The sequence below is a fragment of the Phoxinus phoxinus genome (assembly GCF_949152265.1).
Source record: "Phoxinus phoxinus genome assembly, chromosome: 11".
NCBI classification, from domain to species: Eukaryota; Metazoa; Chordata; class Actinopteri; order Cypriniformes; family Leuciscidae; genus Phoxinus; species Phoxinus phoxinus.
The window spans coordinates 26539735-26563585 of record NC_136886.1 but is presented as its reverse complement, the minus strand read 5'-3'; the positions used below and the strand labels follow the sequence as shown (position 1 = coordinate 26563585).

The following is a 23851-nucleotide window of genomic DNA, read 5'->3' as shown; positions in this document are numbered from 1 at the left end:
TCAGATTCAAATCATCAATGAACACCACTAACCACTCGGTGAGTTTAACAGTTTTGTAAACGAACATTATTGGCTGTTTTAATTACATTTTCGGACAAGCCCATTGACTCCAATGTTAAATGGGTCCATGGCCAATTCTATTATAGTCAAAAACTCGAGAGAGGAACCATTGTCAAAAAAATGTTGTCCGCCACTCTTGTTCATCCAAAACAAACTACAATATAGACTCAAGGTGTTAAATACCGGAATTATCCTTTAAGCTGTGTCGTCAGCAAGTCGTTTCCCATCGTGCTCTTGATCAGCGCAGTCGGTGGAGAGCAACTGCGCTCGACTGCAGAATCCGACACTTGAGCCTTAAGATCGCGAGAGTGTTTTGACATACATCAGCATGACATCAGAGCCAGGCAGACCGCACTCGGACAGATTTCTAACCGGCATGCATCTCGTGGTGATCACCGGTGGTCGGTTCTGCGCAGATTTTGCTCATCTCAAACAAGCCTAGCTCAGATGTCATGCTGACGTATAGGCTAGGCCTAGCTATGTCAAAAAAACTCTGGCGAGCTCAAGGCCCTTATATACCGTTTATGCTCAAGGCGGACATGATTCTGCAGTTGCGCGCAGTTGATCAAAAGCATGATGGGAAACGACTTGGTGACGATACCTTAATGCTCATTGGTTCAACCATGATGTAGCCTTTTGTTCTCTTTTAAATTGTTTGATATTAAAACTCTGATATCATGTTTTTATATAGGCCTACGTATAAATTATAAGTGAATATTCCCAAACTTTCTGACAGTGTGATCTCTATAGGCTATGGGTTAGGCCTATGTGATGTATTGTATTAAAAAAAATATATAGGCTATAAACATATCCTAAAGTCAAAATTATTGATAAACACGTATTTTGAATGTAATTAAATAACAAGTACTTTGGGTTTCTTGTTAATTGTATTTATTTTTATATAAAAGCAACAGAACTTAAACATCCAGTTTTCGTGCTCGGGCGTAAATCCCGCAATATCCTCTTTGATCTCAAAGGTGTCCGATCCACTACGAGAAGAGAGAACTGTCCGTCTTGCCTTCACTTTTTTCACTCCTCCCCTCACTGCAGCCGCCTATACTCTCGACTATAGTTTATAATTTAAAATGTAAATTTCAGGCGAGGCAAGGCGCATTTCAAACAAGTCTAACGTAGGCTACAACCAGAGCCATATAGAGAGAGAGTTGCAACAACGGAAGTTCCAAATGGTTCGCAACTCTAGGCTTGTTTGAGATGCACCCATAGACAGTATATAAGATGGACTTCAACGGAGAAAAGTGAAGCCCATTTGAAGCACTCACTTCCTGATCGCCAGGCGAACTGCGCAGGCTCAAACTGAGCTTGAACACGTGAGCAACGTGTCTGACAGTTTTCAGTCTTCTAGTAGCTGTGCGGAGAGAAATCTGAATCATTCCCTTCCGAATCTCTCAGAGACGGAGAGCGTGAGCATTAGCTGTCCATGAGCTAGCAGTAGGATCAACTTTATCACTCTCGGTGGGCTTCTCCCTTCACTTTATCGGACTTAATGCCTCCACGTTCCCCCAATTGCCTGCGAGCTTCTCCGCCGGTCTATACGGTAATTTCTCTACAGTGCGACAGAGAGTCGCGTGAGTTATGACGCAATCGTTAGCCTATTTTTACAAAAACGGCTTCTACGGGGCCATAACGTAAGATACAAGGTAATGGAGCCTTTTATACATTGTCGAGTTTCTTTAGAAATAAATAATGGACAAATGGAGTCTTTGGACGCCTCAGATGTAAAGTTATTCGCTGTCAAAGTGACGCAAAAATGAATGGGAGTCAATGGAATGCTAACAGCAGGTGAAGTTCTGCTACAATGGCGGCGCCCGCGGAGGCTTCAGTTTCCGGCGGATGGATTACCCCCTTGGATGCACCTTGCCTCGCCTGAAATGTATGCGAGAGTAGGCGGCTGCAGTGATGGGAGGAGTGAAAAAAGCGCAGGCAAGCCGGACAGTTCTCTCTTCTCGTAGTGGATCTGACACCTGTGAGATCAAAGATGGATATCGCGGGATTCACGCTCGTGCACAGTGTTGCTAATAAACTGGATGTAATTTAAGTTCTGTTGCTTTTATATGAAAATTAATATAATGAACAAGACACCCAAAGCACAGTTATTTAATCACATTCCAAATACGTGTTTATCAATAATTTTTTTCTTTAATACAGACATGTTTTTTTTATATATATTTTTGATAAAAATGACATAAGCTCATAATCCATATAGAGATCGCACTGTCAGAGAGTTTGGGAATACTCACACATAATTTATACACATGAAAACACGAAATCAGAGTTTTAAATTCAAATTTTAAAAGAGAACAATACATCACGGTTGTTTAAACCAATAAGCATTAAGCTGTGTCGTCAGCAAATCGTTTCCCATCATGCTTTTGATCAGCGCAGTCGGTGGAGAGCAACTGCGCGCAACTGCAGAATCCGACAGGTGCGCCTGGTGATCGCGAGATTTTTTTGACATACATACGTCAGCATGATATCAGAGCCAGGCGGACCGCACTCACTTTTCTAACCGGCATGCATGATGCACTGATCACCGGTGATCGGTTCTGCGCAGATTTTGCTCATCTCAAACAAGCCTTCTCTCTCTATAGCATATCTATGGCTCTGGCTACAACATACATGACATAGACGGGCATTATGCAAATGTATTAGTGACGTCTACGTGAGATTCGAATTACAGACAACTGGTTAAGGCGGTTCACAGTCGATTATTTATTTTGGGAGACAATTTATTGTGCACTTTCGACTTTGTGAATTTACATTCACAAACGTTCTATTTCATGCACCGCATGAAAGGGAATTTTTGAAAAAAACAAAAACATAACTTTAATGTGCTTCATCTCAATTATATGTGCTGAAAATTTGAAAGCATGTGTTTACTGCATTAAATAAAATGTAGATAATGTAAAAAGAGAGATTATAATTAAAATTTCTAGAAACAACAAGGACATGGGTTTGATTCACAGGGAGTGCATGAACTAAAAAACAAATAGGCCTACATAGAAATGGATCCTAAAAAATGCACACATAGATCTTTCCGATGAGTTATTTTTCTATTTCAAAATTAGGCTACTTGAGATATTACTTTAATTAGGCTATAGATAGATAGATAGATAGATAGATAGATAGATAGATAGATAGATAGATAGATAGATCGATAGATATTTTAGATATTTAGTTACCACCGTGGATAATTTTGTTATGCTCAAAAAAGGTACCATTACAATGTGGCAAAGTTATTGTTGTGGTATATGTGATGAACGACTTTGCCTGCTTTCAGGATGTGATGTAGACATCACTTCCTGTCTAAGCAAGCGCGAGTCGGCGAGTAAACATGGCTGCCTCCAGCTGCAGAGGCGTGAGATCGATTTTATGGAAGTATGGGAGCTGCGGGAAGAGTTTATGTGTGTCCCGATCAAAGACGGCTCCGCAGGTGAAGTGCATTCTTATGTTTGTTCCGACACAGAGCTGGTTTTGCGACAAGTTAGTCGCAATTGGTAGTGATGCTGTAGAGAGCAGTATGTCCTTGTGGCTGAATACTAACAGTCGAGTGCTTATTGAGTCTGATTAAAACGTTCAGATTGGCAGAATGGTGTGTACTATTCTTTCATTGCAGTGCTTAACGGTTTTGAGATAATAACCTGAACTATTTGAAATAATTTTTTTTGTTCACAACATCATCGCGTGACATTATGTCCACTGCCCTAGCTAATATATAATACACATGCAATTTTCGTTCAAATATTTAAACAATATTATAATAACGTTTTAGTACTTTTTTTTAGAATATTTCCTCTACATTTAATATTGTTGTTACGTCATTTCATATGAACGTGATCAAGTTATTGGAGCCTTGCCTTGTTCTTAAAGTCACCATGACATCAAAATCAGTAATTCTTGTTTTTTTATGGAATATTGCTCTGCTTATTATAAACGATTTATCCGTGAACATATCGGCATTTTTTATTTTTATGAATGTGCCCTCGTAATTTTTACTAAAAAAAAAAACCTCCTTCTTGCTACTACATCTCTTCTCTGGTGACGTGTTTTGTAGCGTGAGGGCGGGGCAACCTCTCACGAGATCACAGCGCAATCCACAATGATCCAACATTCCAATCAATTCCCCATGGACAAAATCAAGTCCCGTCCTGTATTTTGTCAATGGCCAAGGACTGCTCAGTGGCTGTCTGACTGACATGTAAAGCAAACAGTTACAGTTTGTTTTGTTCAGCATCATGTTTAGTGGCACGCACATGTAAAAGATGTCCCTACAATAATAACAGGCCAGTGTTTAAAACTCTTGGACATATTTAAAGAGTCTGTTGTGAATACCTTTGAAAATCCAGCGTTTAGTTGGTACTGGTATGCGCTCACTGTCACATTTGTGAACACTGAACACGACGGCTTTTTCCATGAGGGGTTTGCCGTCACAGAGGATTTGTGTCTGACAGACCGTTACAGAATGTGACAAACACATCTTAACTCTGGTTAATTCAACCAATCAGATGACAACTTCGAAAATCCTGAAGTGTTTTCAATTTTGTGTACCATATGCATCAGATCTGCCGTTCAGCCAACAGTACGATGGCGTTTTATCCTGTCAGGATTTGACTGAAATGTGTTCTTATGTGTTCTTTTCTTTATTAATTTCAGCTGCCGGTCAGGCAGATTTGCATGTCATCCTCTTTGTGGAAGAAGAATCTGGCAGCGGCAGGCCCACAGAAATTCACACAGGAGTTCATCAATAAACAGGTGGAGGAGTTTGAAGTTGGTAAACGTCACTTGGCCAACATGATGGGGGAGGACCCAGAGACATTTACACAGGATGATATTGATGTGAGTTACTTCACCACACTATTCTGTAACCATGTTCAGTCTTATTCTGTTCCATTTTACTGTGTTGTTAAACAATTATTATAATAATTACTCTGATGCCCAAGTTATTTAATACAAATAGAAAAATATCTAAAATAGTGTTGGGGGATGTAAACAGATTTGTATGTATTGCACATTATATTGAACAATAACATTGCACAATATTTTGGGGCTTCTGGTTAAAAAAACGTACATTCAGGCAAACTCACACAAGTACATTGTAAGATTCTGAGCATGTTCACATTATTCTTAATCTTGAAAGGGAACACCCTCTGATTCCTTGCCATCCAGTTGCTTTATGGCAATGATGATACAGCAGTGTGAATCATCCATATTGCATTTCATCTTCCACAAATAAAACACATTTTTGTAAATAACAGAAATTCCTCCCTCAGATATCAGACCGATTATTAATCAATATATATTGTAAATAAGTGGCAAGAAGAGTGGAATATGTGAAGGAATAATAAGTTGTATGAAACTCATCCGGAAATTACAAAAATACTTTTTATCAATTTTAAAACTAGACTTGATCAAGTGGTCTACACCAGATGTCATATAGGTCACACAAGTTTGACCCATGCTTTTTTGCTTAAAGGTGAAGACCCAACTTTATGCATGTTTTGTAAGATTCCCTTATCTGTCAAACATATTTTATTAGATTGTCCTGGACTTAATACAAGCAGAATGCTCTTTTATGAAGTTGTTTCACTTAAGGACATATTTAATGAGATTATGCCTGAAAAGGTTTTTTTTATCATGTTAATTTAAAAAATCTTGTATAATATGACTTGCTGTTTTTGTTTTTATTGTATTTATATGATTTTTGTAATTAAATTTTTGCCATGAAAATAGCTTTGAATGCTGACATGGCAGTACATAAAATAATCTGAATCTGAATCTGATTTGATACAGCAGTACATCTGATCGTGAATCTATGGCTTATTTAAAAAACAAAACAAAGAATGGACTAAGTCTATTCATTTCTTAGGTCTCGTTCACACAGAACACGTTTTTGCTTTGAAAAAAATGCAAGAAGCTATTAGTGGACAAGGGAAAAACCGCAAGGCCTCAAGATGCGTCTCTTAAAAGTTAAAAGTTAAAACTTTTAAAAGTTTTAATAGTTTAAAAGCCGGCTATTCGGCCCAAGTTCAACTTATTTTTTGGTTAAATAAGACACATGTTCTCATATGCAATTATCTCGTTCCATGAATTCCATGTATCTGACTCCATGAATTAAAAAGGTTCAATGTGAAATAAGGTTATGTTTACACTTAAAATAGTTACAACATGGATGTAATGTAATGATAATTTAAACCATTTGTACCCAGCATAAATGTAAAATGTTACCAGAGAGAGAGAGAGAAAGAGTGAGCCAAAGGCAGAGAGCCTCTGTCTCAAGACCAGCTCAGCATCCAAAGAAAAGAGAGCGAACAACCGTTACAATCCTCTTTTGTCATTTTCCCCCGACCATGTCACTAACACCCAGGTGTGAGATATTCAAAACTGACCAATCAGATGATCACAACTTCCCTATTGTCCCAAAACCTCTGGCCTACAGGCCTAAATCACTGCTGTGCTGAAAATGTCTGAGTGAAAAGCAAAGTCTTTGTTCATTTGAAATAATCTTGGATTATTTCCAACCTTACAACTTATTTAAACTTGAGCACTGCATTTTTAGAATAACTTGGCATGTGCAACGCTGCAAAAGACGCAAAACACGAGGTCAATGGTCAAAGTCCATCTAGCGTTAACGTATATTTACATAGAAAAATAATGGAAAATTAGCACAGTGGAATGGAAAAATGTGTTCTATGTGAACGGCCCCTTATACCTTCTGCTTCAGCTGTTAAACCAATGTGTGTCATTTGTTCGAAATCTTATACAAGTGGTGAAAATATTGCGCAATACAGGTGAAACTCCAAAAATTTTAATATGGTGCAAAAGTTCATTTATTTCAGTAAATCAACTTAAAAGGTGAAACTAATATATTATATAGACACATTACATGCAAAGTGAGATATTTCTAGCCTTTATTTGTTATAATTTTGGTGATTATGGCTTACAGCTTATGAAAACCCCAACCTTTGTGGTTGGATGTTGCACGATCACCAAACAGCATCAAACTCGTGTCAGACTTAAATATTTGTAGGTTATAGTGTTTTAGGTTTCTTCTCATCATGTAAACACGTTACTACTTTGAGAACCAATTAAAAAAAAAAAAAAATTTATACAAATATTCACAGATGACTGTACTAGGCCTATAAACCAAAAAAAAAATAATGCTAAAAAATAATGCTGTATGAACCATTAATGTTAAATATGGTCTGAAAAATAATTTGGGAGGTTTGGAAATTTGACTCTGGAAAAGTATGTTATTTTGAAATGTTTAGGAACCCTGAATATAGGCTTAACAGGATATTTCACAATCAATTTCTCTGTGTATAATACAGCAACTTAAGTTAAGACAATGAAGAGCTATGTTGGTACTAAAGACGTGTGAATAAATCTCTCTAAAAGTGCTATATGTTAAAAAATTCACAATTTAGTTTTATTTAAACAAATGTGGCCCAAATATCCATGGCCTTGATTTGCGATTTGTTTTATTCTCTCCCCAATCTTTTAATGTTTACACATTTGTCTAATGACTGATAAAGTAAAATTCTCCCCAGCTTTTTCAGTTCTAACAAGTAAATTACATCATGAGCAATTTCTAAATAAAAAAATATTCCTTAAGATTGTATTCTATTTTTTTTAACCTGTCTGGATCGTCTTTAATAAAATATAACTTGATATTCTAGAACAGTGGTTAACCATTTTGACTTTAAGGCCCCCTTTACTCCACAACAATATGTAAAGACTAAAGGCGGGCGTGCACTGTGCGAATCCGGACACTCAGGAGGTCATGAGCCATTGCACACGTCACGAGTCAGTTAACCTGATAATCGTGTCAAAGCAGGTGGTACACGGCACGACTGCACGGCGAGCCGGCGGCAATCGCATGAGCTTCCGCACTAAACACGGAGACAGGAGCTTTCAATGTTGCTGCTTTAGCTTTAGAGTGTGCAAATGATTTGGTGAAAAGAAGAGAACTGCACAGCCATTCCTTTCAACAAAAACAACTAGTGTGTATTTGTGTGTGCGCACCTACTTAACTATATTTTGGGGACAAATTTGTACCTAGTAGTGACCAAAACGTGACAAAATCTCCAAAAAACTTCCTTTAGGGACTGTAAATCTGGTATAAAAATATAGTAATTAATTTTTTTTAAATACAGAAAGTTTTCTTTGATGGGTATGTTTAGGGGTAGGGTTAGTGTAAGGGGATAGAATGTACAGTTTGTACAGTATAAAAACCATTACGCCTATGGAATGTCCCCATTAAGATGATGTGTGTGTGTGTCAGTTTGTGTGTCAGTGTGTGTGTGTGTGTCAGTGTATGCACACGCTGTAGGGTTGCTACCATTGGGCTATAACAATATTCATAGATCTAGCCTTTGTGATGTGGTTGTGTGATTTGGCAAGGGGACAGCCTATACACTGGTCAAAATTGGGCCGACTTGGAACTGTCAACTCACTGTCAGAGAGAAGAGAGAGCGAGTAGGCGCAGCAGGTATTGGTGTATCGACACTGTGGGAAATTATATATATATGTAATGAAAAATCTATATTTTTTTGACATATAAAATTGCCACACGATGCATCAGAGGGGTAATGTGGCCAATCTGGCCATATACTTTCTTAGCAATCTAGCCTAGTTTATTGCATGAAGTTTGCATTATGAATTTGTATTGAAACATAAGAAAACTAGAAATATGAAATCTGATAAAAATCATTGTGGTACTTCTAAAGCTGAAAGTTATCAACTTTCTGCAGGTGTCTCATAGAACTTCTGGGACCCGCTTAGAAATTGGCATACATTTACAAACAGTATTTATGTCCGATATTTTATTCTGCGCCAGAAAGAAATGGCCGTAATTGATTTATCCCACTAATTTGGTCCAATTTCTCGATTCTTAGCATTATTCCCCAATCTCTGTCACCATTAATGAATTGAGTCCTCAGAGTAAGTGTGGCTAAAAGAAGCTGACACGTACCGTCCCTCTGCCAGCTGATCGGTGGGTAAGGGGTGGAAAATGGCTGCGACTGCAGGGCACAGAGCAAGTACAGGATGGGGCGTCTGTGCCTGAGCTGGCACCGGTGTGTGTGCCAAGCGCTTCAGCCGACATGACGTTCCCGTGAATGCGCTGAAGGTGTGAAACAGCTGCACAGCAAGCTCTGCCAGGGGGAAGTAATTAATAAAGACTGCAAGCCTCACCTGCTTTCTCCCGCTGTCTTTCGTCTACTCGCACACACATTGCGTTTGCACCCGTCAGGTGGGCTCTGACGTTCACAGAGACCATGCTATTGAAATTGGGGAAAAAATTTGCTGAGTTTTTGACAATTCCAACTTGAGTCAAAGTTTTAAAGGAAAGTGTAATTGAGGCTTAAGAAGTTTTGGAAAATAGTGCAAGTTATATGACCTGCGTTTATGGTGTGTGCTTTTGGAGCTTGGCAGTGTGACACCATTTATTTCTTTTGTATGAATAAAATCAGCTTGGGCATTCTGCAAAATATTGAATTTTTTGTTCCACAAATAATAGTACTGATGTCAAACATTAGTTTGTAGAAAGTCGATTATTTTTAAGTGTACTATTCCTTTAACACATGGGTCAATGATAAATAAGGGTGTCCAAAATAAAGAAAAAGAAAAAAAGAAAAGAAAAAAAATTAAGGTTTTAGAAGTGTCTTCATCTTGGTTTCATATGGTTTTGAAACCTTCATACCATTTAAAAACAATAATGAAACTACTTGTTAATATTTGAAAACCTTTTGTTGAACTAAAATTATTTTTAGTACATAATTCTATTTATTTTGTACACTTCTCTTCAAAAGTTTAGGACCTCTAAGATTATTAAGTTTAATTTATTTTATTATTATTATTATTATAATATGAAGTCTCTAATGTTCACCAAGGCTGCATTTATTTGACCAAAAATACAGTTTTCTATTTTAATGTATTTTAATATATAATTTCTTCCTGTGATGGAAAAGCTGAATTTTCAACAGCCTTTACTCCATTTATATATTTACACTTTACATTTATGCTTATGGCAAAGCGATTTACAATACAAATTTTTAAAGAGCCACCAATATTCATAATATACAATGTTTGTTAGACAAATAATCAAATAGACAAAAAAAAAAAAAGAATAACGGCAGCATTTACTTGGAATTAGCCTTTTGAAGCATTATAAATGTCTTTCCTGTATAATTGGATCAATTTCATTTGTCCTTGCTGAATAAGAGTAAATAACTTACTGATGACACCGCAGTCCTGAAGTGTCAACTATCTCTCCCCTGTGAAGGCCCCCTTCTACTTCACCTCTGTACAGATAAAACGTTGTCAAAATAGTTCCGGTTATGAATAAATTAATAGATCAGGGATAGATGTCTGAAGAGATGTCATTTCATTGGGCCATATGATCTCTTGGATATCAACAACTATTCAGTATTTTGCATCATGGCCCTTCCTGACAAGCAGATTTTCCTATAAATGTGTGGGATGTAAGGGTCAGCGAGAGGGCACAAATGTCATGTAAATTAAATTACACCTTGGTGCAGGAAACCTTGACTAACTACAGGGGGGAAAAAAAGAATCATGCCTACAAATAAAGATGGGATGGCAGGATTGGTATGGTATAAACATGTATGCCCTTGTCACCTGAGAAGGTCAGGCACTTTTAGGTTTTTGATGCTGTGTTTTCCGTGGCACATGAAATGAGTGGTCAGATGTCTAAAAAAATCTGTTTTGAGGGAGTGCGTGTAGCAAGTTTGCTTTTCCCAGATTGTGCTCGTGTGAAGTGTAGGCAGCAGAGGTTTCTAGAACACCATGACGAGGCTAAACCTCCCTGAGGGAGTTGGGCCATATTGCTTTTCAAGGTATGAACAGGTGCTGCCTTCATCTGTCACTGCATCCTGCACCGTTTGTCTGTTCTTCTCTTTGTGTTGCTTTATTCCACTCAGTTTCCCTCACCCTTTGGTTTTGATGGCCCAATACATGGATATCTGTTCTCTTGGAGTGCATCTGCCATCACCTTACTTTTTTCCTTCATCTTTTCTGTCTCTTTATCCTGGAAAACAAGGTCAAAGACCCAAAAGGTTGCCAATGCCATTCTGAATGTCTTGAGTTATGCAAATAACCCATTCAATGACATCACTGGAATCTGTTAACCTGTTTGGCGTGATGTTTAATGTCCCCGACAACATCTGTAGTCCCATTTAGCAACTTGTTAGCAACCACATTTTCAAGACATATGTAAAAGCTTAAAAAATATGGGAATAAAGTAAAGTATTACCTGGTGTGTTTTTATGTCAGAGTCTGTGTTCACCACCACAAACCTTATTTCAGGCTTTTAACCAAAATCCCATTCAGAAAAGCCCATTGAATTTTGGACGGTGTAAAGTACTAAAATGATAACTTGTTTCTGAGTTTTGGCCTACAAAAATACATCATCCCTGCACCACTCTGTAGATATAATAGATCAGTGTAAGAGTTACAATTATATGACATTAAATTTGAGTGAGATTTGAGTGAGTAATAAAACGAGTGTGTATTCTTATGTTTGTTTGTTTGTTTGTTTAGAGGAGTATTGCATACCTCTTCCCCTCTGGACTCTTTGACAAGCGAGCAAGACCTTTAATGAAGGTGAGATTTGGTCCAACTGTTTTAGCTTTTTTTGCGGGGATAATTAACATGGTCAATATGATTCTTATGCACCTTTCTTTTTGTTTCAGCACCCAGAGCAAATGTTCCCAAAACAGACAGGTATGGAAGAGCTGTGTTGTAACTTTTTGACACCAAATATAAGCATGCTGATATGTAGTAATACATTTCTCATGCCCTGTTCTCTGTTTTAGCTGTCCAGTGGGATGCAGAAGGACGGCCTTTTCACTTTCTGTTCTACACAGGGAAACAGTCCTACTATTCTCTCATGCATGTGAGTTCCTGCTCTTAATATACATGTTAAATGCTTACATAAAACATGCAAAGCCAAAGGGCCCTATTTTAACGATCTAAGCGCATGGTCTTCTAACTGTTTTCTAATTGTTTCATTTAGACAGAATAGATTAATTTTAATACTGTTAATTTATCATAAATTTACCAAAATACAAAAATTTCAGCTAATGAAATATTCAGCTGGAAATGTATCTTTGGTGTGGGAACGGTGATGTTTAATTAGTGTTTCTCAGATGGCACGTTTTGACTGTTAGTGCCTATTGTGTGTTTTAATCAATCTTCATTTGGGTAAACCGACATCTTTTAGTCTATACTGTCACCAAACATCACCAAACATTATTTGTAGCTCGCCTTCCATCCAGTGATAGCAATAAGCTGTGCTTTGTTGCTTTTGATATGAAATGTCATATGAAGTTTCGAGCTTTCAGATTCTGTGGGTTTTATAACAAAATTCAAACAGTAAATGTCGTTTTGGCACCTCTTTGATGTGGCGTGACATATCGCCTTTGTTGAAGTGGAACTAAGGGAATTACTCCTTCATTGTCACATCCTTCAGAAATCATTACAAATGCTGATTTGCTGCTCACGAAACATTTATTATTATCAATATATAAAAAAATATATATTGCTGCTTAATATTTTTTGTGTATTCCATCAATACCAGAAAACAGTTATTTTAAATTGTAATAATGTTTCACAATATTACTGTTTTTATTGTATTTTGATTAATAAATGCAGCCGTGGTAAGCTTAAAGATACAATATGTCATTTTTGTTCACCGCTAGGGAACAAAACATCTTACAATAACAAAGTTGTAGGTTGATGACGCAAAATTTCCTGCGCAATTATGGTACTTGTCATGGTACTTTTCATTCTACCGAACTACCCGCAAGTGCTGTATAATACTCACACAGGTCAGTTTATTAGACTAATTAAACTTGTGAGGTAACACAGCTCTGTTTCACTTGGTCTACACTATCACACTAAACTGCATTTCAGTGTGTTGAAAGTTATAATGTGTTAGTTTGTTGGCTATATGACATTAGATTAGAATAACATACAGATCATATTCTAACATTTCATCATGTTGAACTATATAACATTGATTAGTTTTAAGTACATTTGCTCACCTGTCTAATAAAGTACATGTAAGAGCTCTGTCAAGTCGAAGTTTGTCAAGGACGTGGAGCTCTCGGCATCTCGAAAACGTCACACTGATATTGATCCTCGTTTTAGTTCTAATTTTTTCCCCGAAGTCTGCTAAGCATGGTCCATAATGTTTGAATGAAACAACAACAGCGGGCAGCTAGACGTTACGCACTACGCAAGTGTCCACGTCTGTCGCCATGGTTACTATGGCAGTACTACGAGCGGAACCCACTGATAACGCGGATATTACGTCATTGACAAGTGAACAGGGATTCCGGGACGGCCAATTATTTAAAATTGGAATTTCTCTGAAATTAAAAATCTTTGGGAACTTTTGGGATATTGTAAGTACACAACTGCAGGAAATATATCACACTGTGCAAGTGATTTTTGGATATTTTATTACAATATTGTACCTTTAACTTATTTCAAAAACTTTTAAAAAAGTTAACCCCAAACTTTTGAATGGTAGTGTATATTATTAAAAAGCTGATATGAAAACTGCCTTGTGCAATTTAAATTTTATATATAGCTCAATGATGTGCTACTAAATTTGATTAATTAAAGGTGCAGTAAGCGATTTCTGAGAAACTCTGCTCAAAGTGAATCAAACCGAGCAGCACAACACGCTTGTAGCCAATGAGAAGCAGGGGGCGTGTCCACTCATGATGATGATGATGATGATGATGAGGAGAGAGAGTGAGCAAGAGGTAGATTTGAAGAAAGACTGTTGAAAGGGAGATGGCTGAGAGAAAAGGTTAAAGGAAAATCACAGAAGGGTTATGATCAGGCAAGAGCTTTAGGATCCGCATTAATATTAGAAAATCGGGTCCCACTTTATATTAAGTGGCTTTAAGTACTATGTACTTGCATTGAAATTACTAATTTGATACAATGGATTTATTGTGTACATGTTTTTACATTGTACTTATATTTTTTTAAATACCTGCATGTAATTACAGCTGTAATTAATGTATGTAATTACATTTGTAATTACACTGTTGACCCTTCCCTTATACCTTAACCCACCCTTAAACTTACCCATACCACCACACCTGTCCCTAACCTTACCCGTATCACCGCAATGGCAGCAAAAGTGTTTTACAATACAACATGAACACAATAAGTACATTGTACTTATTTTTCGATGTAAGTACTTAAAGCCACTTAATATAAAGTGGGACCGAAAATCGTTCCAGTGCTGGAGAGACCTGAGTGGGAAGGCCTGAAAACGGATGCCGATATTGCATTGTTTTTGCTTCATACAGGAGTAACATTGGTTTTGCTATATTTCACAGAACACAGGTATGCTGTAATATTAGCTACAGTAATAGGACAGTTTTGAGTGTCACTGTTTGTCTGGAGCTGGTGTGATTCTGGCTAGTAACAACAAACTCTTGCTTGTATATTGTGTACTGAATGTTAATTTTTTGTTCTTCCTTGTCATTCGTTCGTCATCTTCGCTTTATTTTTTTGCAAAGCATTATTTTGCTTCACTTCAGCTATGATAAGGAGACATCCACTCTTGCATTGCATGTTCAACGGAGAAAAGAGAGGAGTGTGTTTGTTTGGGTTGATATGCGTTTAGGTTGTTTGTGTTGATACTGATTTTTAGAATCGCTAAAAATGTCTCTCGCATATGCCCATTGATATCTTAAAGTTTAAATTTTTCTTCTTTACACTAACGTTTAGATATTTAAATAGAATAAAAAGCCAATAACAAAGTGAACTAGATAGGTTAGCTGATTACCTTTAAAGTCCATAGATATCGGCGTCAGTTCATACTGCTTTTAGCACTTTTCTAAACAGCGGATGTGATGAGACCAGTGTTCAATCTCCTATTCTAAACACAGGCGAAGAAGCAGCAGAAACAAGCGATAGCATAAGCAGATGCAAATGTAAAATAACACTATCATCAACATTAAATGGCATGTAAATCAAAACGGCCTAATGTTACCAAATGAAATGTCGGCCAAGGATGAGGTATAGGACTGTGCAAGCTTTGGGGATGTTGATGGACTCCATCTACGGTATGTTTTGATGATCGTTCTGAATTCGATCTGGATGTAGTCTTTGATTTTCTCTGCTTTTTGCTCAAAATGTTGCTATTTTTATGAAACTTACCCACATTCAAGTGTTGATAAAGAAATGCATGAAGCTAGAATACTTTTTTTTTTTTTTTTTAAAGATGTGAGTCTGTTCTTTTGAAATATTGCATGTTCAGATTGATATTCATAAAACAAAATATTCTGGGGGCAATGAAACTTGTGTTTCTGTTAAAAATTGTTCAACACTAAATTGATTGGTATCGGACTAAATTTTGTTGTCTTGAAATGCTTTTGGAAGAGTTTCTGCTTTGTCTGGTCTATGACTGAAGGGAGTGGCACAGACAGGGTGGGGTGGGGGCACATCACAGAGAGGTGGGATAGAAGGAGGGGTACAGAGAGAGAGAGGTGATCCCCCAAAAAGGGCCTGGATGTGGTGATGGGGGAACAGCCCTACTGCAGAAAGAACGAGGCTTTGTTTGACATTCTACTCTTAGTGCGCTAAATCAAATGAAATCGAATGGTTGTTGTTAAAACAAACCTGTATACATCAGAGATTGGAATGATTAGGAAAATGCAAGTGGCAGGTTTGGATTTGTAAGAAGAGGAATGAGAGTTAGGAAGATGAGTGTGACGGAGCTCTTTCTCCTTCTTAAATCCCATTTACAACAGGGAGCATCACACACTTCACTAGGCACGCCAGGGCTTTGTGATATTAGGTGTGCTTGCGAGTGTGTATGCGTGCACACGTGCTGTTCTTTGTGTGTAGGTGTGTGTGCGCACATCAGCCTCAGGGGTTTTACTGCGATGGGAAGAGCCCCAGAGAGCCTCCTGCGTTAACCGGCTCTTTGTCACCACGGCTAATTCCTTTTCAAAGTTTGTTTGTTTTAGCTTATTTTTCCCTTCTCTACCATTCATCTCTGGACTCGACCTTGGGCTACGACGTCTCTCAGTAGCAGTAAGGAGTTTGTGTGTGTGTGTGTGCGAGTTGACTAATGCGCCATTGTCCTCGGTGCGCCCAAGCCCCTCATCCTCCCCTTTGCCCTGCAGTGGCTGGGACCCCTGCTGCTAATTTAAATAGGTATGTCAAATCTCTCTCTCATCCAGCTTCGAATCGCACAGAGGTGCTCTGCGTTCAGAAACCCTGCAGTGTGCAGAAAATAATGTACAACTCTCCTTCCTGCAGACAGCAATATTTTATCAGCAATAATAAACACAAACGCATCCAAACTCTTCAGATAGTAGATCGATGGTAAATATGGACATTTACCAAGGAGACCTATATTCTGTACCCAATATATCAGGAGAATTTAAAGCTGTTAAAGTAAGCCACTTGCACAATCGATTCAAGTACCGGTAAGTAACTAAGTATTCTAGTACGGCAGTGGTCATTTATTAAAACGCATTAAACAATAAAATGCAATAAAAAGGGTCAAGCAACTAAAATAGGGCCTTTTTGGGGGGTTTGGGAGGTGATACCACATTAAATAGTACCAAAACGGTATTTATTGTTTGAATTTCGTAATAAAATGGACAAAATTTTAAAGCTGAGACTTGGTATCAAAAGTAACTAAAGCACAAAGGTTATTGTGATTTATTGGCATGGGAGAAATGCTACAATGTTTTGTTCATTCATCAATGTAAAACAGCATAGACTATAAAAGCTCTATTTTTGGGATTTAATAATCGATATCAGTTCATCAAAATGAGAATCTTCATAACTGTTCTTTATAACTTTCTATTCCTAAAATAATCCTGAAAAAAATGCTTCACGGTTACCACTACAATATTAAGCCGTTTTCATTTGTAATAATATTTTTTTTTACTTAAACACCAAAGCAGCATTAAAAATGATAAATGAAGGATTGTGTGACTAAAAACTGGTATAAAATAAATAAAAAATAAAGTAATTTTAAAGCTACAGTTCGTAACTTTTGGCGCTCTAGCGGTTAATAAACAGAACTGCATGCGTTTTGCGAATGAACATTGTAGCCTGAGCTACTTCTCTCTGTTTATGTCTATGGCGAGACAGGTACTGGGCTAACTCTGCAGTGGTACGACCCGAACCAGTCCAAAATAGTCCCAATATAAACTTATTATAGGTGTAAGTTACTGTACGTACACACTGCCGCCGACTTGAGCTTCCAAAGTTACCGGAAGTCATTAATTTTCAATGGTAGCTGGCTTCTCTCAGCTGCAAGGAGCGTCAAATCCATCGGCATAAAAATGCTGTCATTATAAAAGGTTTCTAGTGTCAATGTATTGCTTGTTTTTTTCTGTTTACATTTCATGTTGTGACACTTCTCTTCTCCCGCTGCTACGTCAGAGCGCCAACAAGCTTCCCCGTACTTTTTGTCAAGCGTCCTTGACAGGGCGGCCAGAGCTTCTTTGCAGCTCAAGTCGGCGGCGGTGTGTACGTACAGTTAGTGATTCAGGATAAGACAAAAACACGGTTTGGAAAATTTATTCATAATGTACTCTTATATACATATTTTGTACATTTTGAACACCGAAAGTTATGGGCTGCAGCACTAAATTGTAATATTTTTCATAATATTAATATCATTATATAATACTGTCATATAATTGCAGTCTTGTTGAGCAAAGAGACTTTTTTAAAAACATAAAAAATGTTACAGACCCCAAATGTTTGGTTGATAGAGTACATTTATAGAATATATATTTTCTAGTGGCTCCAAAACAGATTAGTCATTCTCACAATTTGAAGAAAAAAGTTTGTTAGTCAGCAATGGTGAGTTTAACTCCACATTGAATTAACAACACATTAAACACATTGAATTAACAACAAGATTCAATGCATCACAGAATTTCTTTAAGTTTGCAAAGCATGAAAATATCAGTAAAAGATCAATACGTTTAATATGTAGTGACCATTTAGAATCTGACCGTTTTTCTTGCGCCTAAAAATCCCTCACACACATCACGGGCCTACAGTTCTTATTTTTTGAAAGCTATAGTCCTGCTTTACAGTTTAAAAAGCTTGTCACCTTTTCATAGAGGCATTGCCTGTGTGTTTATTCTTAAATGTGCATGTGCATTACCTGGACTAGCCTAACAATTATTTTTGCATAATTTAATGTAAAGAATAACCAGTTTCGTCACAAAACTGTCATGTTTATAAATGAAATATATTATTTAAACTTAATTTCAGTAATTAGCAATAGCTGCCCATGTGCTTTACCAAGGTGGCTGTAGAGTGGACTGACTGGCAATGGCAAAGACGTCCATCTGACACATTCATACTATTTATACCAAAAATTATTCACAAAAAAAATACAAGCAAGGTCATAAAACACGGGCTCATGATGTTAGCACTTCCTGCTTTTAACCGCAGGCCCTTCAACTTTGATCTTGTGCTCATTATACTGTATTTTCGACTTAACCTTCAACAAAAAATCCCATGTGCGCTTTGGGAGGAGCGAGTCTGTACAATTTAACCATGATTTGTTGAATACAAGGAGCCCCGACCAACCAAAAGGCAACAGTGAAAGTTCATATTAAAAGCTGAGATCGAGGAGCCTCTCTCCCCTCCTTAAGGCATTTGAATTTCTCTGGATTCGTTATGGCGCTGTGATCACGAACGTGTAACGCGCATTCCCCCAGCTTTTTTCCTCCCTCCCCCCTTTCTTTTCTATTACTCCTCCTTTTTTGTGCTGAAAATTGGTTTTTGCCCGATGTTTGCTTTTTTGGCGAGTAGCGGTGGATTATACGCACTCTATCAGGACCGAATTAAACAAACAGCTGTGGGATAATTGAGGGGGAAATGAATTCTCGCACAGGCGTGAGGAAGGTGGCGACGTGAGCTGCATGCCAGCGCCGGGCCCCGCGTCAGACCCCTGCTCCAGCACCACCACGCCTGACGGGCACTCCAGGCTCACGGGCGCGATGCCAATTTAGACAAGTGTGCCCGAGGATGCCATCCTGCTCCGCATGGCAGATTCTCCTGTCAAGAGGACGTGCGAGTGAGTGTGTGTGTGTTAGAAAGGAGAGAGAAAGTGTGGGGGGTTACGGCCCAAGTGCTCCCCAATTCAATTTTCCATCCACACACACACACACACACACAATTAAATTCAGCCAGAGCCGGAGAGAGAGATGAGATCTGCCTTCATAATAGAGACTGTGTGTGTGTGTGTATCTGTGTGAGCGTGTGTGTCGGGGGGATTTTCAAATCCCTGCTTTTGCTTCACTGCATCTTTTCTTTTGAGGGATTCCTGAATATCTATGAAGAATACCTCGTCCTTCATTCGGTGTATTCATTTACTTATTAGTCAACAGAGACCACGCTCAAGATTCTTGCATAATTTTTCGTGTGTTATTTCTGCTCTTACAGAAATAGCTTTAAAACTGACCACTTTCCATTTCTCTTGCCGTTCTAGGATCTGTATGAGAAGATTCTGGCCATAGAGAGACATCAGGACAAGATGAGAAATAAAGGTCTATTTACGTCGGACACCAAACAAATGTGAGAACTTCAAAACGTCCTGCAAGAAAAAACAGTTACTTTTATGCGTTTAGCAGATGTTTTATCAAAAGCAATTGGTCAAAAAGCCAACAACATTTGTTGCATGCAATGCCAGTACAACTAGATCCGAAAGTAAGCTAGAGAACTTTCGTTCCTTCCTCAAAATGGAGATTTGAATGTCTAAACTGTGTTTGTTTCCTCTCAGAATGCTGACTGGGAGCAGGTGGCTGTTAAAAGAGGAAATGGAGGAGCATCTGGTTGAGAACGTTTCAGATCAAGACGTAAGAACTGATACGTTGACCGAATCCTATATAAAGTGTGTGTATCAGGATGAAAACACAAGAGGGTGCTGTTGGCAAACTAAGTGAATTCTGTTGTGTTGTGTAGTATGCGCGGCTGATCCAGCTGATGGAGAAGTTGTTGTCTATGCCCTACTGCTCTCTGGAGGAGGAGTTCGTGCTGAAGTTTCGCAGACAGCTGGAGGTTCAGTCCAGTAAACAGGAGATTCCTGTGACGCAGTGCGACCCGCAGGGAGTCGCTTTCAGCGTCGCTGATGGTACGACGTAATATCCACATCTCAAATGCACAGGCTGATTATATAGGCTATGTTATGGTTGAAATATTCGTTTTTTAGATTATTTGCGTACACCATAAATGCTTTTTTCCAACTCTACTGACCGTCTACTGTAACTCTAAGATGTTAACTCTGTAATCAAATGTGTATAATTCTCAATATGATTGGGATTATTTGCATTTATTCTGCACTTTCAATAGCAATGAATAGCCATTCATATAAGGGGATTTATGAAAATATTCATTCGAAATGCTGTTTTTATGTCTCTCTGGTGCAATAGTGTATTATTAGAGTTCTCCAAATAAATTGAGATGCATGAAAGATGTGTGAGCGTGAAGAGTTTAGGACAAAAATATTACTATCGCACAATATTATTCACAGGATAAACATTAATCAATTACTATAATATTGTGGGCTGGGTGGGTTCTAAACCATTCTGAATTAAAATTGTAATATTTAAATGTTAAATTGTCATTCAACCCATGTGCAGTATTTGTTTGCAAATCCTTAAATAATCCATTATGTTGTTATTTGTTATTAACGTATTTGTTCAATTTTTTTTAATGAGCTTTTATTTTTATATTTTCAGTTTGTTATTTTCATTTCAGATTTTGTCATTTAATACTTAAATTAAACTTTTTCAGTTAATTGCTGGTAACTCAGATAATATAAAATATAAATATTAACTGTTTTATTATTTCAGCTTTATTTTAATAGTGTGTTAATATTCATTGTCAGGTTTGACATCATTCTAACACCATTTGTTTCTGTGTGTGTATTGTGACCGTGTATGATTATACTATTTTAGTTATCAATGAGATACTATAAGTTTTTATTAATATTTTAAATAGTTTTTTGTTTTTATATTGTCAATTTTATTTTTAATATTAGTTGTCAATTTAATTATTAATTTTAGAAGTAACTTTTAGTAGTTGTTTCTATGTAGATGTATTTTTTTTTTTAATTTCATTCATATTAGTTTTTAGTTTTAGTTGTTATTTAGTACATCAAGTTAAACTAAATTAAAATAAGAAATGTTGCCTTGGAAAATAGCTGTAATTAATTTTAAAAAGGTTTTCATATTTTATTTAACAAGGTAACATTTATTTTATTTCATGTAACAGTTTTTTTTCCCTTTAGTTTAACTATAATAAAAATGACATTTGAGAGCTACAGCAGAGCAGTTGCTTCTTATCCTCACAACATGAGCGACAGTAAATGATGACAGAATTTTCATTTTTGGAAGAGCTATTCCTTCAAGTCTCGTGATCCTGCGAGTAAAATCAGAGAGATGAAGAATTTCTATTCTGCAAGGTTTCCGCTTGTCTCGGTTGATTCTCGCATAAAACTCTCTCCGTTTCTTCTGTACACACTCACTCTAGCTAAGTCTTTCTCTCTCACACACACAGGCAGAAGGAAGTCAGCCAAAGCCAGTATCACCCTCAGAGACAGCGGCTCTGGGAACGTCACAATCAACGGCAAGAACTACCTCCGCTACTTTCCCATACTACAAGACAGGTGAGTGTGTGTGTGCTTCAGTTATGCATCGCATCTTTATGAAAAGATCCTTTTAGCATATCAAGAGCTTGCATATTTGTTTTTACTCTAGTTAGTATGCCATAAATGAGACCCGCACCAAAAAATGCTCAAATCCAGCATTTGTGGTCCAGGGCGCGTGGTGAGTGTGTTGAGTTTTTTTTTTTATGTGGTTGAAAAGTTAATTACACAGATGAGTGAGCCGGAGACCGGCTGCCCGCCCTTATCACTCCGTCCGCTTCACACAGACCTAATTGGAGCAGGAGGGGGAGTGTTGCTCTGTGTCAGCACTGTAGGCCGTCCTGCAGGCGAGCGCACACGCTTGCGTCCTCTCAATAGTTCTTACGGTGTTGGGATTATCGCTTTGTCTAAATATGAGGATACAGTCCTCAATGGGGGATTTGCAGGAGTGTCATTCATACAGATGTTGAAAGCTTGAGTAGTCCAGTGGAGAGACGCATGTTCTTAATTCTGCCTTTTACTCATTTCTTTCTCTCAGGGAGCAGCTGTTGTTTCCTCTGCACTTTGTGGGCATGCTGGGCCGGTTTGACATCGAGGCAAGTGTGGAGGGCAGTGGGCACTCTGCTCAGGCTGGAGCTTTACGATTGGCCATCTCACAGGCGCTGCTCAGCTTTGTGTCTGAGGGACAAGTGGAAAAGATGAGGCAAGGTGTGTGACAAGAAGCCCATAACATCACAGTGTGGTAAACCATAGAAAAACATATATTTGAATAATTAGTAGTAATATTAGTCATTATTTGGGGGTTTTACCACATTGCTTTTTCCAGTTATTAATTTTACTTTTTTTTTTTTTAAATTTTTTTTTTATATATCTTGTTAATGTTTAGTTTAGTTTAATATTAATGACATTGGCAGGTATATTAAAGGGATAGTTCACTCAAAATAAAATAAAAATTGTCATTACTTAACCTAAAGTTGGTCGAAACCGGTTTGAGTTTCTTCTGTTGAACACAACTGAAGATATTTTAAAGAATTTTGGTAATAAAACAGTTGACGGTAGCCATTGACTTCCATAGTTGGAAAAATACCGTCAACTGTCTGGTTACCGACATTCTTCAAAATATCATCTTTTTTGTTTAACAGAACAAAGAAACTCATACAGATTTGGAATGATGTGAAGGTGAGAAATTGTTGACAGAATTTTCATTATTGGGGAACTATCCCTTTAAACTGCACTTGCTCTGCAAGGCCTAAAGCACAGGTCCAATATTTTGACACATTATTTTTCATCTAATATCTCTTTTCTCTGGTAATCATGTCACAGATGCTGTTAGTAGACTTGAAGTAGTTGAAAACTTTGTCATCATCTGTGTTCTCTGATTACCCAAACAGCTGGCCTTCTGACCGCTGATCCTAGAATCAAGGAGAGGAAGAAACCAGGGCAGGAAGGAGCACGGAGAAAGTTCACATGGAAAAAGCGCTGAACAGGAAAGGGGCAAGGCAGCACTGGAAACCTGAGAGGACACAACTTCTATCTTTCACTGGATTATTGGGTTTTTCCCTGGACAAATATACCCCCTGCTGATCACAGATATAAACCAGCCCGATTGCTTTTATCAGTTAAAATTTGACGACATCCTTGAGCTGAAAGGAACCCTTTCTGTTTCCGACATTTAATTGTCCTTTTCTGTGCGTTTTTGGCGTTTATTAATGTTGTGTTGTTATAAACATCTGTCAATAAACTATTTTTTTTTTCATATGTGAATATTCCTTTTTTTTTTTCTTCTTCAAAAATGAACCCAGCTGCCATGGGATAGTAAGATTAGTTAGATTGTAATGCTTCTAATAGCCACAAGAGGGCAACAAAAAAATATTGGTATGTTAGTTGGGACAGTTAGTTTCAGAAATGTGCAATACTCGACTCTACAGTAGCCTACATGTTCCTGGATAAACATCGTTGTTGATCCTGAAACAACATTGCAATAAACCAATCCGATTTGAGGGACAAGCTTACAGTGTATGTCAAGTTTAGGTTAACAACAAGGGTTAAGGGGTTCTGCACCATTCTTATTCACATATAATTTCCTACATT

At 37.7% G+C, this 23851-nt stretch overlaps 1 protein-coding gene across 1 annotated transcript; it reads left to right on the top strand.

The window, feature by feature from the left end:
• Nucleotides 1–2484: 2484 nt before the first annotated feature.
• Nucleotides 2485–23513, top strand: mrps9 (mitochondrial ribosomal protein S9). The gene is made up of 12 exons (XM_079628467.1): nt 2485–2503; nt 3359–3511; nt 4732–4914; nt 11638–11700; nt 11790–11820; nt 11913–11992; nt 19604–19689; nt 19895–19970; nt 20077–20245; nt 21673–21781; nt 22299–22468; nt 23152–23513. Exons 2-12 carry the CDS (start codon nt 3413–3415, stop codon nt 23241–23243), a joined length of 1158 nt encoding a protein of 385 aa, XP_079484593.1. The 5' UTR covers nt 2485–2503; nt 3359–3412; the 3' UTR covers nt 23244–23513.
• The last annotated feature ends 338 nt before the right edge of the window (nt 23514–23851 follow it).

What these genes read in the sequence shown, in the direction of transcription:
- mrps9 (XM_079628467.1), top strand. Translation starts at nt 3,413, where the DNA reads ATGGCTGCCTCCAGCTGCAGAGGCGTGAGATCGATTTTATGGAAGTAT. An exon ending in GATCAAAGACGGCTCCGCAG is followed by an intron (nt 3,512 to 4,731) that starts GTGAAGTGCATT and finishes TATTAATTTCAG; the next exon opens with CTGCCGGTCAGGCAGATTTG. An exon ending in CCTACTATTCTCTCATGCAT is followed by an intron (nt 11,993 to 19,603) that starts GTGAGTTCCTGC and finishes TTGCCGTTCTAG; the next exon opens with GATCTGTATGAGAAGATTCT.